At 41.1% G+C, this 20,594-nt stretch overlaps 1 protein-coding gene across 2 annotated transcripts in view; it reads right to left on the bottom strand.

The window, feature by feature from the left end:
* The window catches only part of rhobtb3 (Rho related BTB domain containing 3), a 181,528-nt gene extending 161,344 nt beyond the window's left edge, over positions 1 to 20,184 (bottom strand). For both annotated transcript variants that reach the window (XM_069891828.1, XM_069891846.1), the window contains exon 1: positions 20,149 to 20,184. In XM_069891828.1, coding sequence (XP_069747929.1) covers positions 20,149 to 20,165 — 17 coding nt within the window. In that variant the 5' untranslated portion in view covers positions 20,166 to 20,184. The remainder of the gene's footprint in view (positions 1 to 20,148) is intronic.
* Between the last annotated feature and the right edge of the window lie 410 nt (positions 20,185 to 20,594).

Below are 20,594 nucleotides of genomic sequence, written 5' to 3'. Positions count from 1 at the left end.
GTTTTGAAAGTGGGACATATTAGAAAGAGAGAAGTGTCGTCTATAGCTTCTGTACTTCTTTCCTGATGCTAGTCAGATATTGTGTGATGGATGGTAAAGATCCTAAATAATTATGCCCTATGCCCTATTTAAACAATGCTCCTGATGTCAACAAGGAGATGTCAGTAATCTTCTCTAGTGTCTTAATAATCCTCTGCACTGACTTCCTGCCTGGTGATTTGGAGCTATCACAGCACAGTTGGGGTAGTGGTCAGCAGAATGCCTTTACAGCACCAGCGATCGGGTCTGGAACGGGATTCGAGTCCCACACTGTCTGCCAGAAGCTCGTACATTCTTCCTGTGTCTGTGTGGGTTTTCTGTGGGGGTTCCGGTTTCCTCCCACCATTTAAAATGTACCAGGACTGTAGGTTAATGGGGTGTAAATTAGGCTTGTTACCATGCTGTATGTCTAAATTTAAAATTTAAATTTAAAAATAACAATGCACTCTTATATGTCAAATCTGGTCAGGACTTACAAAGAAATGGCAGAGCTCTGGAGAGTGTTGTACCACCTTACAGTACAGGTGCACAGTACTCGGAAAGTGGTAATTCAGATGGGCAAGGTGGTGAAGAAGACGTTTGTCATGCTTGTGTTTATAAGGTGGTGTACTGATTACCAAAGTTGAGACCTGATGATTCATCAACACAAATTCAAGAACTGGATTAGGTTTAAGGTGAGAGGGGAGAGATTTCAAAGAAACCCGAGGAGCAACTTATCCGCTCAGGCAGTGGTTCATATCTCAAACAAATAGCTGGATAAAACTGTGGAATCAGGCATAGTTCTGACATACAAAGTTATTTGGACAATTACATGCATTGGAAGGGCTAAAAGGGATTCGGACCAAATGCAGGCAAATAGAACTAGCCCTGAAAGCAATTGCTTTGGATTATTTCCTGAATCTAGAACAGAGACACAGTAGATTCACAAACTGATCTAAAGGAATTATACTTAAATGCACACAACAGTAGAAACAAGGTGGATGATCTTGATTACAGCTACAGATTGGAGGGTACGATCCTGTGGCCATAACTGAAATGTGGCTATGGGATAGATGTCACTGGGAGTTGAACATAGAACACTCGAGCACTGTACAGGCCATTTTGCCCTCGATAATATGCTAACCCACATAATCCTTAATACAGTACAACTCCATTTATCCGAAATGGTCAGGACTGGGGCTATTTCAGATAAATGTTTTTTTCCGGAGAACTGGTCACTTTTTAAAAACAGTCTATTAGCAACAGCAAATCACTTGTAATAGTGTTTAAACAACAACAAACAACAAGGGAAGGCTTTTTAACTATTAAAATAATGTTTGATTCTCACCAAAAAAAATTCTGGCTACCGCCAATCACCGACACTTCCCCACCGAGGCCCCGCTCGTACTGGGTGCCCTAGAGTCCTGCTCCTGCCCGGGGCTTGAGGTCCCTGCTGTGGCTGGGAGCCTGAGGTTCGCTGCTGCCACTGCTGGGACCCTGGGGTCTGCTGCTGCTGGCTCCAGGAGCCCGAGGTCCACTGTTGCTGGTGCCGGGAGCCCAAGGTCCACTGCTGCCACTGCCGGGAGTCTGGGATTTGCTGCTGCCACCACTGGGAGCCCAATGTTCCCAATCAGTTTGGCCCCAATCAGTTTGGCTGCAAAAAATTTCAGATAAATGAGGATTTCAGTGAATCCGATTTCAAATAATCGGAGTTGTACCCTGTAACCCTCTATTTTCTTCCATCCATGTGCCTTTTTAAGAGTCTCTTAAATGCCCCTAATGTTTCAGCCTCCATCAGTAACCCTGGCAATGCATTCTAGGTACACACAACTCTCTGTGTAAAAAAGATTTACCGAGATGGCTCCCCTAAACTTCCCTCCCTTTGTACAAAAGTCCTCTGATGGTTTCGATTCCTCCCCTGGGATAAAGGCACTGGCTGTCCACCCTATCTATGCCTCTCATAATCTTGTAGACCTCTATTATGTCTCCTCTCATCCTTCTAAGCTCCAGAAAGAAAAATCCCAACTCTGCTAACCTTGCCTCTTACGACTTGTTTTCTGATGCAGGCAACATCCTGATAAACAAGAAGATATCAAAGGAACTGAATGAATATTTTGGATCAGTCTTCACTGGGCAAGACTTGAGTAGCATACTGGACTTTCATGGTTCTCTCAGAAGAGGAGTAATCGTGGCCAAAATCAAAAGAGAGAAGGTACTTGGGGTAAGGGTAGATAAGAGGATTTGGGTCTAAGGGTAGATAAGTCTCTTGGATCTGATGGAACGCACCCTCAGGTTCTGATGCAGGCAGCTGTAGAGATTGAGGAGACATTGGTAATAATCTTCCAGGAATCAATGGAGACTGGCATGGTTCCAGTGGACTGGAGGATCGTGAATCTCACTCTACTGTTTATGAGCCTGAATGTTGGTAGTTGGGAAGCTGTTGGAGTTGATTGTCAAGGATAAGATTACAGAATACTTCGAGGTGCATAAAAAAGATAGGCCCAAGTCAGCATGGTTTCCTTAAAGGAAAATCATGCCTGACAAACCTATTGCAATTTTTTAAGAGATCATCAGTAGAATAGACAGGGGAGAGGCAATGGATGTTGTGTATTTGGACTTTCAAAAGGCCTTTGACAAGGTGCCACACAAAATGAGAGCCCATTGAATTACAGAAAGAATTACAAGAGCATTTGCTGGTCGGCACGAAACAGAGAGTGAGAATAAAGGGATCCTACTCAGGTTGGCTACCGGTTACCAGTGGTGTTCCGCAGGGGTCGATGATGGGGCTGCTTCTTTTTACATTGTGTATAAATGAATCCAAAGGAGGTGTGCAGTGAACTGGAATTCACTGTCTGCGTGTTGTTCAGATGTTTGGCTCCTCCCTTGGCTCCACCCTCACCTACCCCAATATAAACCCTGGCTTTCCTGACTTACCTCAGATTTGCTTGAGGACTATTGTATCTACTGGCCATTGATTGTAAGCTATTAAAAACGTGTTTGTATTCCTCTTAAGTCTGTGAGTACAGTCAGTCACATTACAATTTTAAAGCAGGATGGAAGCCCTGTTGATTGAAGCCAGACATGCTCCAAGTCGACCCTCTGTCTCCAGAGGCCCCGGAGGAATTTGCCAACTGGAGTACATCCAGTTCTACCTGATGGCCACACAAGACGTCTTCAACTCGGATGGTCTCTGGAGATCGGCACTTCTCTCTCGAGTCGGTCCCAAGGAGTTTGCTGTCATCAAAGACTGTGCTACTTACGAGTCGGCCATAGAGAACTTGAAGGTCTACTACATGAGGCCCCAGAATGAAGTGCTGGGAGGCATCAATTCTCTCAATGTCGGCAGAATCCAGGTGAGTCGCTGGGTGATTATGTCCTTGAACAGTGCCACTATGAAGTGGCCTCGGCCCGGATGAGAGAGGAGGAACAAATCCGGGACACCCTTGAGGCAGGGGTGAGGTTGAGGTACGTTAGTCAGCGACTGCTGGAGTTGGGAAAGAATGACTTGGCCAGAACCCTGGAGTTGGCAAAAGCACTCAAGCAGGCCCAACTGGGAGCTGATAACCTCACAGGCGAAAGCAGCATCTTATCAGAGGACCAGGTCATTGGGACGTCTGTGACCCCCGCAGCCCCAGCGCTGACTACTGTTGCCACCCGTGACCGGGGATGCTACTTCTGTAGATAGGCACAGCACCCCCACTCCCATGCCCTGCAAAGGACTCCGTGTGCTCAGGATGCAGTAAGCGAGGGTACTGGGTGAAGGTCTGCCGGCTGAAGGGAACCCAAAGAGGGTGACCGCATGTGCAACCTCCAAATCATCCCTCGACCCATGTCTGGATCCCAAAGTGCCGGCCTCAGCCTCTCCATGCAACTCACCACCAGCATCTTGCTGCGCCTCATGGTGAAACCCGCCACCGGACGGAAAGCACCACAGGAAGTAATGGCAGCCATCTTACCACTCCTCATGATCAACGCTCCTAGTCCTCCCTCAGATCAAGAAGGGGGCAGCCATCTTGTCGCACCTCGTGTCTGACATCATCTTGTCTGCTCGTGGGCCAAGAGGAGAGAGTTGACATCAACATGGGGAGCAACGGGGTTACTGGAGCACTGGCATTGGTCATCCTGGATCAGGCAATAACTCACCAATTGAATATATCAACGATGGAGGTGAGGGTAAATGGACACTTGACTGATTGCTTAGTCGACACTGGCTCCATATATTGCACAGTCTCTGATGACAGCGAGTCCCTTGAGACCGACTTGAGCGAGAAGTGCAGATCTCTGGAGTCCATCCGCTTGAAGACGTCTTTTGTGGTCAGCAGTAGGTGAATACCTCCGGGGTCTCTGTGGACAGAGAATCGATCTGGAGCATACCTGGCTGCAACAGGGCTTCCGTCCTGTTTCAAAGTTAAGCTATTAAAATTGTAATGCGACTGATTGCACCCAGAGACTTGTGAGGAGTACAAATAGCTTACCATCAGTGGCCAGTAGACACAATAGTCCTCAGGTGAATCTGAGGTAAAGTTTAGAAAAAAATTAGAAGCTGCACTTTTGATACCTCCGTTATGATTGAAGAGACTTGACGTCCTTTTATAAACTATTTTCCTACGAGTTAATTTGTATTTTGGCTTTAACTTCCAGATTGTTCTGGATTTCTGTTGATTTTTTATTGGCAAAAACCAGATAAATAGTTTGTACTGATGTGTTGAAGTGAACTCTCATTTTAGGATGCCCAGCCATGGGGTTTTAACAATAATTTTTTCTCTCTTTTTTGAATATTCCAAATTGAGAGAAAGGGGACCATGTTGTTCAATGTTATAATTTTATATGTTGTATTATGCATTGCAAAATATTGATGTTTCTGTGTTTTTACTATGATATTTTGTATTCTATTCTATTCTCCTCATGCATCAATTACTATAATAATATTTAATAAAAAGATTGAAAAAGAAAGAAAGAGACTCTATAGGGCACTGATGAGTGCTCATTTGGAGTACCGAGTACAGTTTTGGGTACCTTATTTGAGAAAGGATGTGCTAGCATTGGAGAGAATTCAGAGAAGATTTACTCAAATGATACCAGGAATGAAAGGGTTAGTATATGAGGAACGATTATTGGCTCTTGGCCTGTACTCGTTGGAGTACAGAAGGATAAGGGGGACCTTTTAGAGGCTTTCGAATGCTAAAAAGCCTAGACAGAGATGTGGCAAGGATATTTTCCAGGGTAGGGGATTCTAGTTTAGTTTAGTTAGCACATTTAAAACAACTCACGTTGACCAAAGTGCTGTATAGGTCACAAATTACATCTTAACTTAAGCAGCTATTTAAAGTGCAGTATAAAACGAGTTTTAGAATTGAATGTACAACATGGTAACAATCAACAATCACCTCAAAACACTTGTAAAAATACAACTTCAGACTAGATTTAAAGAGGTAAAGGAAGAGACCCATTTGATGGAGGGAGAAATGTTCCTCCACAGTTTGGAGGCTGCAATAGCGAAGGCGCGATCTTCCCTGAGTGCGATTTGAGCGCGGAACAAACAAGCACCCTAAATTGGCTAATCTGAGGGGTTTTGAAGTGGAGTAGGGCATTAGAATACCAGTGATGCAGGACAAGAGGGCATAGTTTCAGGATTAAAAAGGTGTCAATTTAAAATAGAGATGCGGAAAAATGTTTAGTCAAAGGGTTGTGAGTCTGTGGAACTTGTTCCCACGGGCAGCCGTGGAAGCAATGTCACTGCGTGTATTTAAGGCAGAGATTGACAGGTACTTTATTACTGAAGGCATCAAGGGTTACGGGGAGAAAGCCAGGGAGTGGGGCTGAGTGGGAGGATGGATCAGCTGATGAGTAGAATGGCAGACCAGACAATGGACCTATTTCTGCTCCGATATCTTGATCTTATGACAATGCAGTGTTCAGCAAAAAGGTAAGGAATTTTTAAAAATATTAATATTTGCTGCACGCTACAGTGATGTCATTTATGTATTAACAATTGAAAGACATTTAATATTCTGCAAATATTTGAAATTATTTACTGTATTGCAACTAAAAAGCTTTCAAATCTGCAAATATAGGGGCTTTCTAAATTAACAGACTCACCTAAAAAATTTTTTTTCAAAAGTGGAGTACTACGAATTTAGTAAGAGAAAATCTAAACTGTTTTCTAGGAAGGGGTTTTCATAACTTCCAAAATGAATTTCAAATTTCATATTTATTGTCAGGGTACTTGCACATCAGATACAACCCTAAGATTCATTTCCCTCAGGCCAGACAGAATTTCTATCCAACGGTGGTGCAAAAAACTGTACTCAAGAAAACATATGTACACTAAAGAGAGAAATGTAAAGAAAGAAAACAAACAAGTCTGTGCAAGTAAAAAAAATAAAATGCTGGAGAAACTCAGCTGGTCAAACAATGTCCTTTATGAGCAAATGATATAGTACATAAATGACATTTCAGGCTTGAGCCCCAAGTCTGTGCTCGTCAATAATAAATAATGTGCAAAGTAAGTGTGATAGGTCTTTGAGTTTGTTGTTGAGGATTCGGATGGTGGAGGGGTATCAACTGTTCCTAAACCTGGTGGTATGAGGCTTATGGCACCGATACCTTTTTCCTGATGGCAGCTGGGTGGTGTGGATCCTTGATGATTGCTGCTGCTCTCCAGCGGCAGCATTTCATGTCGATTTTCTTGATAGTGGGGAGAGTTTTGTCTGTGATATACTGGGTTGTCTCCACGACCTGCTGCAGGGCTTTCCCCTCAGAGATATTGGTCCCTCCATACCAGGCTGTGATGCAGCTGATCAGCACACTTTCCACGACACATCTGTACAAGTTTGCCCAGATTTTCAATGTCATCTGTAAACTCCTGAGAAAGTAGGTGTGCTTTCTTCATGATAACATTGAGGTGCTGGGTCCAGGAAAATGACACCCAGGGATTTAAATTTGCTCATCCTCTCTATCCCTGATCCCTTAATGATCAACAGATTGTACACCTTGGGTTTTCTCCTCCTAAAGAATTTGGTGTTGAAATTTAAGTCTAGACTCTGTATTTCACAGGACTTAGATTTAATATTGGAGACTTCAGATAAATAGGAAAAATATATTGCAATCAGATGTTTTCAAAACAAAATAATGACCAAACAGCTATTTTCTCCACTGTGCATTGAAGACACAATTAACAGCTGGTGCTGGGAAGAGCATATGTTTTATACAGGTACTTCTTAGAAATGTGGAGTTGAGAACATTTTGGAGAGATGATGCAATTTAATGTCAAAGCAGTCATTTTCATGTGTTTTTAGAACAGTTTCTTGCACTGAACCTCAATTACTAGAAGCACAATAGGAGCAGAAATCATCTCCCCAGTAAATACCAATCACTCCTACCAAAACTGAAACTTCTCCAATTCCAATATGAATTCAATACTTTTTCACTTTTTTAAATTTTATTTCACATGTTGGATTTAGGATTTATTGAAACTTATGGTGTGATATAGAAGGGCCTAATGGCCTGTTTCCGTGCTGTAATTGTTATGTTATATGTTATATATATCTTTCACCATCTTGTGATTATATTTCATGCTTGATCTTGTCACTGTTGAGTTGTCCTGTTTAGTTTGCAATTTAAGGTATCTATTATATCAGGACACCACAGGCCTGACTGTTCACAATGTGTATTAATGATGTGAATGGAAGACCAAGTACAATGTTTGCTCATGATACAAGGAGAAGTGACAGTATGACTTGTAAGTATAATTCAGAGTGCGCTCGGGGAGAGAGAGAAAAATTAAGTGAATGGATAAGATAATGATTGATAGGATATAACTTAGGACAATGTGACATCAAGAAAAATTGGGTGGCACAGTTAGTATAGCAATTAGTGTAACGTCATTAGAATGCCAGTGACACGGGTTCAAATCCAGTGCTGTCTTTAAGAAGTTTATACATTCTCCTAGTATCTATGTGGTTTCCTCAAAGTGCTCCAATTTCTGCCCACCCTTCAAAAATGTATGGGCATTGTAGGTTAAGTGGTGTATTTGGGGGCTATGGGCTGCATGTCTATGTCTATGAAAAGAACTGCAGAATATATTTTACATGGCAAGAAGTTGAACAGTTTTGGTGTCCAGAACAACTCGTCTACCATCCAGGTGCAGCCAGCAAGAAGAAAGGCATCTGATAGGCTAGGCTTTATTGGATGAGACTGTGAGTACAAGATTAAAGGCATCTTACTGGAATTATTTGAGGCTCTGGTGAGACCAAATCTCGAACAATGACAAGGTCTCCCTTGTCAATGAAATATATATTTGTGATAGGAGGGAGAACATCCAACATTTACCAGATTGCTTCCTGGGATGACTTGGTTTTTCCTCAGAGGCAAGATTAAGCCGATTTGCACCTACTCTTGAGTGCAGAAGAATGAGTGGTGAAGCATTGAGACATTCAAAATTCTCATAAAGTTTTATAGGCTGGAGATGGAGATAATAATGACCTTGGCTGGAAATCAAAATAATTACAGATTGGGAAATCCAAAGCAATATCAAAAAATGCTACAAATCTCAGCAAAGCAGGATGCATCTGTGGTAAGACAAAATCAAGTTTATGGTCACCTGACTGGACAAGTACAATCCGATGAAACAGCGTTCTCTGCTCCTCAGTGAAAAACATGCAGACACGCAACCAGATGTAACACACATACAGACAAACAAAACATATGCAGGTCAAGTATTCATATATACAAATAAATAAATAAATATTGTTTCATGAACATAGTGTGAGCAGTTTCTTTGGCCATTCTTACTGCCCATGGGAAGAAGGTGTTCCTCACGCTGCTGGTGCTGGCTCTGATACTCCTGTACCTTTTTCCTGATGGGAGCAGCTGAAAGATGCTGTGTGTGGGGTGGAAGGGGGTCCTCAATAATTTTGGGCACCCACTTCAGACATTGATTTCAGTAGATCATGTTGATGGGAGGAGGGCAACTCCATTGATCCACTGGCATTCTTATGGTCCTGTTGATTGGCCTCTGATCTATTTCTCCACAGTAGCCATATCATTCTGTGATGCAGCTGGCCAGGTTACTCTCGCTAGAGCTCCTATAGAAGGTTGACATAATGGTGGGCAGTAGCATGAACAGGAATGGGCTGACCACACAACCCTGAGGTGTGCCAGTGTTCAGCGTGATGGTGCTTGATGTTCTGCTACTACCCGGACAGACTGTGGCCTTTCCATTAGGAATTCCAGAATCCAGTAACAGACAGAGGTGTGATCATACCAAATGCCGAGCTTAAGTCGATGAAAAGCAGCCTAGCGAATGAGGCATCGTTCTGTAGGTGGCCAGGATGGAGTGAAGGGACAAGGTGAAAGCATTGTCAGTGGAATGGTTTCTTCTATAGGTGAATTGAAATGGGCCCAACATGTCTGCAAGGTGTGCTTTGATGCATTCCTTCACCAGACATTCAAAGTATTTCATAATTGTGGAGGTCAGTGCCACAAGGTGTTCAGTCATTGAGATCTGCTATCGCCTTTCGCTTTGGTACTGGGATGATGATAGTTGCCTTGAAACCCACAGGGATGATGGACCACTGCAGTGAGATGTTAAAGATATAAGTAAACACCTCTATCAATTGGTCTGAGTAGTCCTTCGGTAACTGACCAGATATGTTGTCTGACAACATATTAGTACCGGTGTGAAACAGACCAGAAACGTTGACATTGTTTCTCTTACCATGGTCCTTGCCTGATGAGCTGACTATTTCCAGCATTTTCTGTTTCTCTTGGCTGGGATATTTGAAACCAGGAATCACTATCTCAAGATCATGATTTTCCCATTCAGTCTGAGATGTGGAGAAATTTCTTCCCTCAGAGGATTGCCAATCTTTGTAATGATCTCTCAAATATTGCTCTGGAGTCCTATTATCTGAGTACATTCAAGACAGGTTTCAATGAATTTTTGGATTTTAAATGCATTATGGGTTATGGGGTTAGTGCAGCACCATGGTGCTGAGGTGAACAATCAGCCATTATCATCTGTTTGATGATTAGGATTCCAACATGCAATTTCTGTATGATACTATTGAAGTGTCCTTCTAATATGAAACTGAATTTGAAAAGCTTTAAGTGAGTATTTACTATAAAACTAAAGAAACTTTATTTTATTTCTTTCAATACAAACAGTCCTGACAAGACTGAAGTGGGCAAGTCTACCAGCCACCATTTTGTCAACCTTCCACAGGAGCTCTTTCGAGAGCGTCCTAGCTGGCTGCATCACAGTGTGGTATGATTGCTGCAGATAAATACATCAGAGGTCAATCCATAGGACAAGATGAGTGGCAGAGAGGATCACTGGAGTCTCCCTCCTCCATCGATGTGATCTACTGGGATCATTGTCTGAAGAGAGCGTGCAAAATAATTGAGGACCCCTTCCACCCCGCACACAGCATCTTTCAGCTGCACCCATCGGGGAGCAGATTCAGGAGAATCAGAGCCAACACCTCCAGACTGAGGAACAGCTTCTTCCCACGAGCAGCAAGAATGCTGAATGATGAAAGGAACTGTTCACACTGACCATTCAAGACTCTCGTATGTACAAAACAATATTTATTTGTAGAGATAAAATACTTGTTCTGCATATGTATTTTTTTTGCCTGTATGTGTGTTATGTCTAGTTGTATGTCTACATGTTTTGCATCGAGGACCAGAGAACTCTGTTACCTCGAGTTATACCTGTACAGATGACAATAAACTTGACTTGATTTGACTAAAGCAATTGTTATAACATTAAAACAGAAAAGATGTAAAATCAACTGAGGAGAAATTAACTGAATGTTAACTTTCATACTTTTAAAATATCTTGAGAGTTGTAACCAAAAATATGGTTTCTGTCTAAGAATTTGCATTGAAGGCATTTGTTTGAACTGAAGCAATAGCAATAAGTGTGCCCATTCAATGGTCCTGTTTACTTATATGCATCACTGAATTTAGCCCTCACGAAAACAAGGGCAGCAGGATGTGCAAGTCTAATGATTTGAAGCCCAATTTTCAGATTGGATGAGAAGTCCACAGGACAAAACTGTTGCTGGTCCTTAGAAGTGCATTATGTGTTTAGAACAAGGCTGTTCGGCATCCAGATTAAAGGCGAAAGGCAGAAATTTGACATCACTTACTCAAAATTCAACTTCAACTATAAGGCTAAATAGAACTGTAAAGTTGGTCTCAACAGAAGAAATTAAAATTCCTTCAGCAATACATAAAGTGCTCTACCTGGACTGCTGTAAGGAATGAAAGATCAGTTCTCCACAAGGGGAGACAGCCCACATCATGGAAGTCTTCCTCATCAACTAATTATCTAACAAAATGACCAACATGAATGTGAAGAGGCCCACACTTAATCGCCAATAACTTTAAGAATAAGCATATCAAACTCTCCAGTAACTGACATATGTAAATTCATATATTCACCTCATCTTTCAAGATGGTCCAAGTTAGGATATATTGATTGGTACAAATTGACAACAGAGAGCAAGATCTTCCCGAAACATTATTCTTTGAAATCATGATACTCACTGAGTCATTAATGCCTAATTTACACAGGACATTATGTAATCGAACCATAGAATATTACAGCAAAGACAACAGGCTCTTTGGCACTTCTACTCTGTGCCAAATTACAATTTGCGAGGACATTGCAGGGAAGGAGCGGTGGGTCCTCCCCCCCCGCCCCCCAACCAATTATCAGGCTCTGAGGGGCTGACACTGAGGTGAATCTCCCTAAACCAACAAAGAGAAGAGAGAAACAGCAGGTGCCATGGGGTGGTGACTGAGCAGTAAAGCAACAATGTCAAACGTACATCGACGAGATGACAGACAAAATGTAAAAAGTTTCTGAATAGTTTTTTCTGTATTGTAAATAAGTTACTCAATATGAGATAACTGATGCTACATAAAAATTTGAAAATATCTTACCCAATAGGAGTGAAACTAATGAATGTAAAGTCTGGAACAGCTTTTGGTCTTGTTTTGTACATAATTTATTGTGAATAAAGTTTAATTTTTGGAAAAAAAATACAATTCTGTCGGGTCCCACTGACCTGCACCCTGTCCATAGCCCTCCATACCTCTCCCATCCATGTACTGTCCAAATTTTTTTTAAATGTTAAAATTGAGCCCGTGTTCACCTCTTCAGTTGGCAGCTCATTCCACACTCTCACTATTCTGTGTGAAGAGGTTCCTCCAAATGTTCCCCCTAAACTTTTCCCCTTTCATCCTTAACCCACGTCCTCTGTTTTTTATCTCACCTAATCTCAGTGGAAAAAACAAATTTGCATTCACTGTCTATCCCCCTCATAATTTTGTATACCTCTATCAAATCTCCCCTCATTCTTCTACGCTCCAGGGAATAGTCCGAACATCAGTTCCTGATGTCCAGGCAACATCCTAATAAATCTTATCTGCACTCTATCAATCTTAATGATATTGTTCCTGTAGTTAGGAGACCAAAACTGGACACAATACTCCAAATTTGGCCTCAGCAATGTCTTATACAACTTTACCATAACATCCCAACTCCTGTACTCAATACTTTGATTTATGAAGGTCATATGCCAAAAACTCTCTTTACAATCCTATCCACCTGAGTCGCCACTTTCAGGGAATTTTGTTTCTGTATTCCCAGATCCCTCTGTTCTTCCACGCTCCTCAGTACGCTACCATTTACTGTGTATGTCCTACTTTGGTTTGTCCTTCCAAAATGCAACACCTCACATTTGTCTGCATTAAATTCCATCTGCCATTTTTCATCCTATATTTCCAGCTGGTCCAGATCCCTCTGCAAGCTTTGAAAGCTTTCCTCGCTGTCCACAATACCTCCAATCTTTGTATCATCTACATTATCATCAAGTTTATTTAGATACATGATACACAACAATGATCCCAGCACTGATCCCTGAGGCACACCACTAGTCACAGGCCTTCAGTCTGAGAAGCAATCATCCACTACCACTCATATAGCTAATGTCGAATCCAGTTTACTATCCCACCATGAATACTGACATCTAAATTTTCCTGACTAACCTCCCATGTGGGACTTTGTCAAAGCCTTACTAAAGTCAATGTAGACAATATCAAGTTTCCTGGTGACCTCCTCAAAAAAACTTTTATCAGATTTGTTAAACACAACCTACTACGCACAAAGCCATGTTGACTATCCCTAATCAGTCCCTGGCTTTCCAAATACTTGTATATCCAATCTCTTAGGATACCTTCCAATAATTTACCTACTACTGACGTCAGGCTCACCGGCCTTTAATTTCCTGGGTTTCTTTCAGAGCATTTTTTAACAATGGAACAACACGACCTACCCTCGATCCTCTGGCACCACACCCATGGCTAAGGATATTTTAAATATTTCTGCCAGAGTCCCTCCAATTTCTATAATAGCCTCCCTTAAGGCCCAAGGGAATATTTGTCAGGCCCTGGAATTTATCCACCCTTATTTGCTCTCAGACAGCAAGCACCTCTTTCTTTCATGCAAAAATACACTACTTATTTTCCTTACTTCCCTAGATTCCTGAGTAAATACTGATGCAAAAATCCCATTTAAGATCTCTCCCTTCTCTTCTGGCTCCATACATAGCCAACCACTCTGATCTTCAAGGGGACTAATTTTGCTCTTAATATACTGTACCTCTCAAAACTGTGACAGATTATGTTGTGTTTTATATATAAATGTTTTAAAGTAGATAAATTGTGGCAGGTTTTTTTTATGTAGGTCACATACAAACACTTCAAAACAGATCTCATTTAAAATACTGGAGCTCTGCTCAAGCCAGACAGGCCAACTCTGAGTGCCTTTGCAAAAGCTTTGGGGAGTGTCTTTAGAGATTTCACTAATGGATTGTTGTTTTGAAAAGCAACAGATGAAAGAACTCAGAGGATTAGGTCCGGAGCCATATTCTGACTGAGGGCAGTTTGGTGCTCTAAGAGGAGAGAGAATTCAGTTCTACAGTTCAACAGCAACAGCTGGAATTGGAACAGGACAAGCTAGCAAGCTTGTGGTAAACCCCATTTTGAAGCCCTTGTGGTTCATACAAGAGGAAAGGACTGTCTGCCTAATGTTTCACTTGAAATAAGCGCAACATAAAGGAACTCTGTGGTGAACTGAAAGAAAGGGTAACAATCTGGAAAACCCTGATGGGGCAGTTTTCTTTGGCTACTAATGTGGCTGATCAGAAGGAATCAGTTTTGTGGGTGTCCAGCAAACAACAAATCTCTCTCTGAATACCGACAAGAACCTTCCTGAGCGGTAACGATTTACCTTGCAAGCACCAAAGCCTATAAATTTAACATTTATAAATGTTAAATTCTGTGCACAGTATAAGAATTGCCTGCAACCAATGAACTTGGAGGAGTGAGATGTGAGATGAGACTATGAATTAAAAAAAAATTCTGAACTTACACATACACATTACATACATGTGCACTTAGAATTAGAAGAGGGTTAAATTAGATTAAGTAAGTTAATGGTAATAAGATGAAGTTTGAGCCTGTTTTCAAGTTTAAAAATAATTAAAAACAACTTTTGTTTAAGTAACCATTTGTCTTGGTGAATTTCTGTTGCTGCTGGGTTTTAGGGTCCTCTGGACTTGTAACAAAACAATAAGGATTTTCCTTCATATTGTCTGCCAAACCAACCTCATTCTTTTAGCCTTCCTGATTTAATTCTTGGTTTTACACAATTTTTTTTATACTCCTCAAGTATCTAATTTGTTCCTTGTTGCCGAAACCTGCTATTCACCTCTCTTTTTCTTACCCAGATCGAAAATATCTCTCAAAAACCAAGGTTCCCTATGCCTGTCAACATTGCCTTTAATCCTGACAGGAACATACAAACTCTGTACTCTCAAAATTTTGCTTTTGATGGGCTTCCACTTACCAAACATATCCTTGCCAGAAAACATGTCCCGATCCATGCTTTTTAGATCCTTTCTCATTACCTCAAAGTTGGCCTTTCTTCAATTTAGAATCTCAACCCAAGGACCAGACTTATCCTTCTCCATAATTAACTTGAAACTAATGGCATTATGATCACTGGACTCAAAATGGTCCCCTACACATACTTCTGTCACCTGACCTGTCTCGTTCCCTAATAGGAAATCCAGTATGGCACTCTCTCTAGTTGGTAACTCTATATATTGATTTCAAAAACATATTTGACAACTCCAAGCCATTCAGCCCTTTTACAGTGTTTGAGTCCCAGTCAATATGTGGATAGTATCAGATTTTCAGATTTATTGTCAGAGTACATACATAACATCACATATAACCCTGAGATTCCTTTTCATTTTTTCCTGCAGGTGCAGAATTACCACTAACTTGTGCAAAAAAAACTGTACATAGCATAACAAACAAAGAGCTGTAAACAGATAACAAATGTAAACAAACTGACTGTGCAATACAGGGAGAACAAAGAAAATCAATAAAATGCACAAGTAAGAGTCCTTAAATGAGTCCTTGATTGAGTTTGTCGTTATGGAGTCAGATGGTGGAGGGGTAGCAGCTGTTCCTCAACCTGGTGGTGCTAAGTCTTGCGGCAACTATACCTCTTTCCTGATGGCAGCAGCAAGAACAGAGGATGTGCTGGATGATGTGGGTCTTTGATGATTATTGCTGCTCTGCAATAGCAGTATTCAATAGTGAAGAGGGTTTTGTCTGTGATGTCCTAGACTGTGTCCACTACCTTTTGGAGGGCTTTACGCTCAGGGGTATTATGCAACCAGTCAGCACACTCCTCTGTAGAAATTTTCTTGGGTTTCTGATGTCATACCAAACCTCCGCAAACTCCTGGGGAAGTAGAGGCACTGATGTGCTTTCTTCACTATGCCATTGGTGTGTTGGGTCAGGCAAAGATCCTCTGAGATAGTGACTCCCAAAAACTTACATTTTCTCACCCTCTCTACCACTGATCTCCCAATAATCCCTGGATTGTATACCCCTGGCTTTCCTTTTCCTGAAGTCAACAATCAGCTCCTTAGTTTTGGTGCCATTGAGTGCCAGGTTGTTGGTGGTGCAGGTTTTCAATCTCTATCTTGTATGCTGACAGCTTTGTTTCCTGCAGCTGTTCGTTATCTCTCTGTAGATTTTCTCCTCCAATTCTCATTGACTATTGGATGGTCTATAATACAACCCCAGTAGTATGTTGATACCTTTCCCATTACTCAGTTCCACTCATACAGCTTCTGTAGATGAGCTCTCTGGTCTGTTCTGCCTGAGCACAACTGTGATATTTCCCCTGATGAGGAATGCTACTCCTCCCCCTTTCATCCCTCCCGCTTGATTGCATCTGAAACAATGAAAACCCAGAACAGTGAGCTGTCAGTCCTGTCCCTCTTGCAACCAAGTTTCACTTATGGCCACAATGTCATAATTCCATGTGACAATCCACACTCTGACTTTCCTACCATACTCCTTCCACTGAAGTAGATACAGCTGAGAACATTTCCATCACATACAACCCTTTGATTTCTGACTTTACACACAGAGCACCTTTTTCCTCCTTCAATCCACTATCTGCTCTGGCACTCTGGTTCCCATATCCTTGCAAATCTTGTTTAAATCCCAGAGAGCAGCACTGGACCAAAGCCTCAAATTCCCTCTCCCATTGTGGCTGCTCCCACACAATGGCCAATATAAAACCAAGAATAATATCTTAAAAATACATAATAATGTATTTACCACTAACTTGTGCAAAAAAAACTGTACATGATCTATCAATGGGCTGAGATTTAACAGTTACAATATAGAACATATCATAATCTACATGTTAAAAATATAATGATCATTGCAAGGGCAGCGAAATGATAAATTTCAGAATGCCTTTCCAGCTGACCTTAGACAACCTACTTTACGATCTATGACTCCAATGTTTTTATATAATATACTATACACCACTGAATATTCTCCATTTTGAACTCTTATTCCAGTACAATCTTTGTTCTTTTCCATAACTTGGGAAAACTTAATTGAGTTTGATCGACATGACCAAAGTGCAGATTTCCCCTCCCACCAGCCCCATTTCATTCTCTAGCATAAGTTGAGAACTGTCCTTTTTCTTTTTAGTTATAGTTATACAACACCAAACAAACCCTTGAGGCGCACTTGTCCACGCCAATCAAGCTAGGGTCCTAGGCTGATCCCATTTTCATGAATTTGGTCCATATCCTTCTCATTCCTTTCTATCTATACATTTGTCTAAATATATTTTAAATGTCAAAACTGTGCCCGTTTCTACAGTCTGTTCTTGCTGTTTGTTCTAGACACAGACCTACCTCTGGGTGGAAAAAAAGTTCTCACCTTAAACTTATCTGGAATCATCAACCCAGGGAAAAAGACCATGAGCATTCACTTTATCCATGCTTCTGATTGGGACTTCAAGATTCATCTGAACAAGGCTTGGTGAGACTACACTTGAGTACTGTGTGCTTTTTAGGTTACCCAGGTTGTGAGGTTAAAGATTCTGGTATTGTTTCTCTTGCAGCAAAAATGTAGAAGAGATGATTTAATAGAGGTATATTGGGTTTAGATAGGGGAAATGGAGATTAGATGTTTCAAGAACCTGGGCACAAGAATTCAAATTGTTGGGCAAATTCAGGGTAGCTGTGAGACAAAAAAAAAATTCTAGAGAGTGTGGCTATGATCTGAACTCCACTGCCTTTAGATCTATTGGAAATAAAATCAATCATGGCTTTCAAAGTGGAATTGGATAGCTAATACTGCAACAAAAAAAAAATCTGTAGGACTGCAGGTTAAGGATAGAGGAATAGGATGGATTGGATTGCCCTAAAGTGGACTGACTGAATAAGCCAAGAGGCCCTCCTTTGCAGCAATGATTCTACAGTTTATTTTCTCTGATGCAGAAAGACAAAAGCAATTGTCAATAATATTGAAAATGGTGCTGGGAAAAGACTACACAAAGAACAGTGATTAAAACCAAAGAGATAAAAACTCAATCAGTGATAAGATCATCAGAGAGATATGTTGTTGACCCTACTTTTTTAACATTCTTTTATGCCCACTAGGTAATTATTGAACATAATTATTCAAGAAACTATTAGGAATGTAGCAACAGCTAACTGTACCCAAGCTGGAAGTGTGCAAGATGGTAGGGGCTCACTTGAATAGTGTCTAAACAAGATGATGAAGTAATATTAACTCATGGTAATTAATGGTCTTCAACCTATTTCTCTTAGCATAGAAGATGCCCAGCATTTTCTGCTTTAATTTCAGATTTATATCATTTTTTTTCCACCACATTTTATCACACATCCACTGTCATTATGATTATACTTTTAAAAAATATTTATTATAGCCATTAAATAACAGGTATTGATTTCTAAATTAATATTTAAGTGTTTATCAAAACAATAATAGAACACAAGACAAGCTTTAGAGTCAACGACAACTCCTTTCCAGACAGACTGAACATTTTCTTATGCATGGTTCGACATGGCTGACACCAAAGAAAACACCATTTCCCCTGAAGAACAGGCCCTTAGCTGAGGTGAGCAGAATCCTATCCAGGGTGAACCCACACAATGTAGACAGTATACACAGTGAAGTACTGATGGACTGTGCAGACCAAATGACAGAGGTCCTTACGGAGATCTTCAGCATGTCATTACCGAAGTCCATCATCCCTGTAGGTTTCAAGGCAGTTACCATTATTCCAATACCAAAGAGGATGACAGTAACAGGCCTCAACAACTTTTGCCCAGTGCCACTCACCTCCACCATTATGACATGCTTGAAATGTCATGGCCATGGAATCTATCAAAGTACACCTCCCAGATAAACTGGACCAATTTCCATTCACCTACAGATGGAACCATTCCACTGTTGATGCTATAGCCTTGTTCCTCCACTTCAATTGACCCACCTGGAGAATGATGCCTCATACACTTGGCTGTTGTTCATTGACTTCATCTTGGTGTTTAATAAAATCATGCCCCAGAGGCTGGCAGAGAAACTGTCCTCCTTGGGACTCCATTCCCCCCTCGGTAACTGTACTCTGGACTTCCTAACGGTATGTCCGGGTTGGCAGCAGGACACTGAGCATCTTGCACTGAGCAATGGTGCACCTCAGAGCTGTGTGATCAGCCCTCTCCTGTTCATGCTACTGACCCATAACTGCATCACCAGATCCAAATCCAACAGTGTCAACAAGTTTGCAGATGACTCGACAGTCGTTGGCCTCATCAGCAACTATGATAAGTCAGAATACAGAGAAGAGTGGATATCTTGTGAAATGGTATGAGAATAACAACCTGAGTCTCAATGTGGACAAGGCAAAGGAGACGATTGTGGACTTCAGGACTAGGTACGACCACCCTTCACTACACATTAATAGTTCAGTTGTGGAGAGTGTGGAGAGCACCAAGTTCCTTAGAGTCCATTTAAGAAGTGACCCATCCTGGACACACAACATCTCCTCACTTGTCAGGAACACGCAACAGCGACTGCACTTCCAGAGAAGACTGAAACGGGCAAGGCTACCAGCCACTATAATGACATCCTTCTATAGGAGCTCTATCGAGAGCATCCTGGCCAGCTGCATCACAGTATGGTACAGTTGCTGTAAAGTAGTGGCTTTTAAACTTTTTGTTTCCATGTTATATAGTCAGGATAATGTGAACTATTTTGTAACCACGTAAGAATACACCCTTTTCATTGTAGTAAATGTAGTGCACCACTGTGGGGTGTATATGTATAGGGTTTGTGTGAACAGTTTCCTGAGAGGGTGGAAGACATCAGTAAGTAAGTCTCTTCTGTTATTTGAATCTTGCGTCTCTAAGTTAATTAAGAAGCCTCCCAAGTAACACAGAGGTATAACATCACCCAGATACTACCTTAAGTAATCCCTATGCCATAGGTGCTCTGTGATGAGTAAGGAAAGGGATTACTTAAGGTGGTATGTGAGTGGAAAGAAAATGTTTGAAAATAACTACTGTAGAGCATTGATCAGAGGTCAGTCCACAGGATGATAAAAGCAGCAGAGAGGATCACTGGAGTTTTCCTCCCCCCGTAGAAGTGATTTACTGGGATCCTTGTTTAAAGAGGCCTCATAAAATTAGTGAAAACCCTTACCATCTTGCTCGCAGCATCTTCCAGTTATTTCCAGTTATTTCTGTCAGGAAAGAGATACAGAAGAATTAGAGCCAGAACCATTGAGGTTAACATATAAACATAAATACAAAATTGACAATTACATAATAATTCATTTGTATACAAGTAAGCAAGCACACAAAAAAGAAAAGTAGATGAAGCTCCATCAATAATTTTGCTTGTAATACAGTTCCTCAAAAACATTTAATTGAATTGATCCATACAACCATGTTAAACCCTTTTATTGAAATAACGTATAAAATAAAGATAAAACAAAATCTCACCCCTCCCTCTAATGAAGGTTACCTTTTGAATTAATTTAAAAAAAAATCAATAATATGGAACCACTAGCGACCCCCAGAGAACAGGCAATGAATGACTGGAACATACAGTAATTGTTAATTTTTCCAATTCTAAAATAATTCTAA

Source organism: Narcine bancroftii, chromosome 1 (assembly GCF_036971445.1).
Source record: "Narcine bancroftii isolate sNarBan1 chromosome 1, sNarBan1.hap1, whole genome shotgun sequence".
NCBI classification, from domain to species: domain Eukaryota; kingdom Metazoa; phylum Chordata; class Chondrichthyes; order Torpediniformes; family Narcinidae; genus Narcine; species Narcine bancroftii.
This window is presented reverse-complemented; position numbering and strand designations above follow the sequence as displayed.